At 48.9% G+C, this 4,328-nt stretch overlaps 1 protein-coding gene across 1 annotated transcript; it reads right to left on the bottom strand.

Moving 5' to 3' along the window:
* Nucleotides 1-264: 264 nt before the first annotated feature.
* LOC138352003 (uncharacterized) lies at nucleotides 265-2,963 on the bottom strand. Its single transcript, XM_069304174.1, has one exon. It carries the CDS (start codon nucleotides 1,082-1,084, stop codon nucleotides 605-607), a length of 480 nt encoding a protein of 159 aa, XP_069160275.1. The 5' UTR covers nucleotides 1,085-2,963; the 3' UTR covers nucleotides 265-604.
* Nucleotides 2,964-4,328: the final 1,365 nt, after the last annotated feature.

The raw sequence follows: 4,328 nt of genomic DNA, 5'->3' as shown, positions 1-4,328 counted from the left end.
GCCTCACACTCAGGTATGGTGTCTGACATAAGGTGCCTCCCCCTCAGGTATGGTGTCTGGCATAAGGTGCCTCCCCCTCAGGTATGGTGTCTGGCATAAGGTGCCTCCCCCTCAGGTATGGTGTCTGACATAAGGTGCCTCCCCCTCAGGTATGGTGTCTGGCATAAGGTGCCTCACACTCAGGTATGGTGTCTGGCATAAGGTGCCTCCCCCTCAGGTATGGTGTCTGGCATAAGGTGCCTCCCCCTCAGGTATGGTGTCTGGCATAAGGTGCCTCACACTCAGGTATGGTGTCAGATGCTCCAGGAAATTAATATTTGTTAATCTCTGGAGCTTGACACTTGTTCCTGCTCCTCACCGGCCGGTATAATGTATTATGAAGCTGGCGTTTCAAATCACAACATAAGTTACTTACACTTTTCTCCTGGCTGAGTAGTATCGTGTTATGTATCGTTAGTGCAGCCTCTTGAGCACTGTGTCTGGATTTAGGATTCTTATCGGAGTAAGTAATGTATCCAGATTTGTCAATTTAAAATAATTCAGACAAGAAAATCCTTAATCCCATTACATTATAAATTCCTAACACAATAAATGGAGGAAACGTTTAATTGCTACTGACCTTGTGTAAGGGCACGACCTCTGCTTTGATACAGGAGCAGTGGCCACGGGCGTGCAGGTCCCGGTACAGCAGCAACACGCCCGCGTTCAACGCCCACCACACGCCCCCACGCCCACACACTTGCACCTTGGGCAAGCTACTGGCCTGGGGCAAGGGCGTGGTGGGCGTCGTGGGTAACGATATGGCTTTAGGAGAGTCATCTCTGTGGTCTCTTTGACCAAGCGAAGAGTTGCCAACAGTTAATGTTGTGAAGATCGGGCAGTTTTGAGAGTGGGTTGTGGGGGGCGCAGGAGGTGAGGACTGGCTCAATGAGGGTAAGAGGTGAGGGGAAAGAGGCCGGGATGAGCTGGCCTGAGTGGGGTCAGCCTGAGGGGGGCCATATGGCTCCGCTAGGAAGTGAATGTCTAGTGGATGAAGGAGCAACGTAGAGGCAAAGCTCGAGGATGACGATCGGTGGAGGGCCATGGCTGGAGACAGGAGGGACCTGGAGGAGGATGAACGTGCGACTGTTGAGGAGGAGGAAGAGGAACGGGCTGTGAATTTTGACGGTGTCCATCGGGTGAACACCGCCAGGCTGAGGAGACCTATGGTTGGTGTGGGTGACTTGCCACGCCAAACATCTGCCACACTCTCATCCTCGCCCACACGTGACACCACTCTCTGCTTCACCACTTCTCTCTCTCTCTCTCTATCTCCTCGGCTCCTCACTCCACCACTGCTTTATTTATGTTTGTATTGCCTTAATACCAAAATATTTACTATTCTTATAACTTCCAAAAACTTATTTTATTTAGATCATTGCAACGTTTACTGTTGAAGTTGTTAGTACACTTGCTTACTAAACGTGAATAATACACTTGCTTATTTCTCGTGAATAATACACTTGCTTACTACTCGTGAATAATACACTTGCTTACTACTCGTGTATAATACACTTGCTTATTTCTCGTGAATTATATACTTGCTTACTACTCGTGAATAATACACTTGCTTACTACAATTGAATAATACACTTGGTGACTACACGTAAATATTACACTTGGTTACTTCGCTCGGCTTCTACACTGGGCTCTGCCCAAAGTTTGCTGTCCGGTGAGTGTGACCAGAGGCAGAAGTTGCTTCACACTGTGGCTGCCAACACTACGGCTGCCAACACTGTGGCTGCCAACACTGTGGCTCCCAACACTGTGGCTGCCAACACAAGACCTTCTTCCTTCCTGTTCTACAGCGTTTCCTTCACTCCCTCCTTTTCTTTCCCTTCGCAAGCAGGTCTTTGATGGCGTTCCCTTTCATTCAAGTTTTTTTCAAAGACCCTCGTAATATAACCCTGAGGGAACGCTAAGTTTTTTAATTACATGTAGAGGATTTATTCCAAGTTCACTTTAAGAATCGTAAGCTTCTCAAGTTTCCAACTTATTCTTTTCTAAACGTGACTGTTCTCCAAGCTCCATGAACCACTCTGTTTTTAAGCACTTCCTTGATCCTTTTCTGTAAAGTTCCCCGGAGGGTCCGCCTCTAGTTTATCATCCGGGTTAAACTTGGGTAAGTATATCTCCAGCGGGTCATTGTATGGACCCTTGTGGCTCGTCAACACCCAGCCACACCAGACATGAACTACCTCTCTGTCTCAGTCAGGTCAGTGAGTCTTTAGACCAACACAGTGGCTGACATGTGACTCTAGACCAGTTAGGGGTGTTAACATGAAGCTCTAGACAAATAGTGGATGACTTCGGACACTAGACTAATATGAGGGATGCCTTGAGACTCCTGACCAATACGGGGATGACTTGGGTGTTAGTCTCCGGCCAATTACTTGCCCTTTCCTCTTGCCTCCTGCAAAGACTAACCTTCAAAATTACCTCTCAGTTATGTTACTTCCGAGTTCCAATGGAGATCGTTTTTTCTAATAGCAACGAAGACTGTTTTAAGTTTTAAATATTATTTTCGCTCAAACTTCTCCAAGAACCTCCAATATCTTAAGTTGTACAGAATGAGTGTCTTTTTACCAAGTGGTCTAGAGAGAGCTCCTTTCTCTGACGCTGATCCACTATCCTTTCCCCAAGACCGTTCCTCTCTTCTTCCCACTGAGAAACTTTCTCCACACGCCTCTGGAGTCACCAAGCTTCAACCTACATCTTCCTTAACACATCAGTAATCCAGCTGACACCTCTAGATTTCAGTGAAGTCCAGAGGATTTCAGCGGTATTCAGATAGTTCCAACAGAGTCCTAGTTAGTCCAGTAGAGTCCAGGTGGTTCCTCACACTTCCGATTCACCTGTCGGCACTGATCTCTATGAAGGTATGTTAATGGCCCGGCTGCTCCATCTCCTTCAAGCGGGTGGCACCTCACACCCCGGATCTGAAAGGAAAATACAGAACAACATTAGAGTCATAACATGACATTATGGGGAGAGGGGGGGGGGACTTACGGCCAGCGGGAGAGCGGGGACTTACGGCCAGCGGGAGAGCGGGGACTTACGGCCAGCGGGAGAGCGGGGACTTACGGCCAGCGGGAGAGTGGGGACTTACGGCCAGCGGGAGAGCGGGGACTTACTGCCAGCGGGAGAGCGGGGACTTACGGCCAGTGGGAGAGTGGGGACTTACGGCCAGCGGGAGAGTGGGGACTTACGGCCAGCGGGAGAGCGGGGACTTACGGCCAGCGGGAGAGTGGAGACTTACGGCCAGCGGGAGAGCGGGGACTTACGGCCAGCGGGAGAGCGGGGACTTACGGCCAGCGGGAGAGTGGAGACTTACGGCCAGCGGGAGAGTGGGGACTTACGGCCAGCGGGAGAGTGGGGACTTACGGCCAGCGGGACTTCATTTGAAGATACTTCTCCACATTGTATTAAAATGCTGTGTTATAGAAAACTCAATACTGTAGAACACAGGAGAGGGAGGGTGTTCAATACTGTAGAACAAGGGAGAGGGAGGGTGTTCAATACTGTAGAACAAGGGAGAGGGAGGGTGTTCAATACTGTAGAACAAGGGAGAGGGAGGATGTTCAGTACTGTAGAACAAGGGAGAGGGAGGGTGTTCAATACTGTAGAACAAGGGAGAGGGAGGGTGTTCAGTACTGTAGAACAAGGGAGAGGGAGGGTGTTCAGTACTGTAGAACAAGGGAGAGGGAGGGTGTTCAATACTGTAGAACAAGGGAGAGGGAGGGTGTTCAATACTGTAGAACAAGGGAGAGGGAGGGTGTTCAGTACTAGAGAACAAGGGAGAGGGAGGGTGTTCAGTACTAGAGAACAAGGGAGAGGGTGTTCAGTACTGTAGAACAAGGGAGAGGGAGGGTGTTCAGTACTGTAGAACCAGAGGGAGGCTGTTCAGTACTGTAGAACAAGGGAGAGGGAGGCTGTTCAATACTGTAGAACAAGGCAGAGGGAGGCTGTTCAATACTGTAGAACAAGGCAGAGGGAGGGTGTTCAGTACTGTAGAACACGGCAGAGTGAGGGTGTTCAGTACTGTAGAACAAGGGAGAGGGAGGGTGTTCAATACTGTAGAAGAAGAGAGGGAGACGACCAAATACTGTAAAATATGGGAGAAGGAAAAGTCCCAAGACTGTAGGAGAGAGATGTCGGACAACTTCCCACGTCTTAAATAAAATCTTTAACACAGCATGTAGTAGGAAATTACTGCTGTTCCTGTGTTAATTAAAGTTTACATTAAATTAAATAAAAGTTTCCCCCAAAATAGGGTGAACGTCACAATT

This window comes from Procambarus clarkii, chromosome 52 (assembly GCF_040958095.1).
Source record: "Procambarus clarkii isolate CNS0578487 chromosome 52, FALCON_Pclarkii_2.0, whole genome shotgun sequence".
In the NCBI taxonomy this organism is placed as follows: domain Eukaryota; kingdom Metazoa; phylum Arthropoda; class Malacostraca; order Decapoda; family Cambaridae; genus Procambarus; species Procambarus clarkii.
The sequence above is the reverse complement of the archived record's forward strand: the minus strand, read 5'-3'. Positions and strand labels throughout refer to the sequence as shown.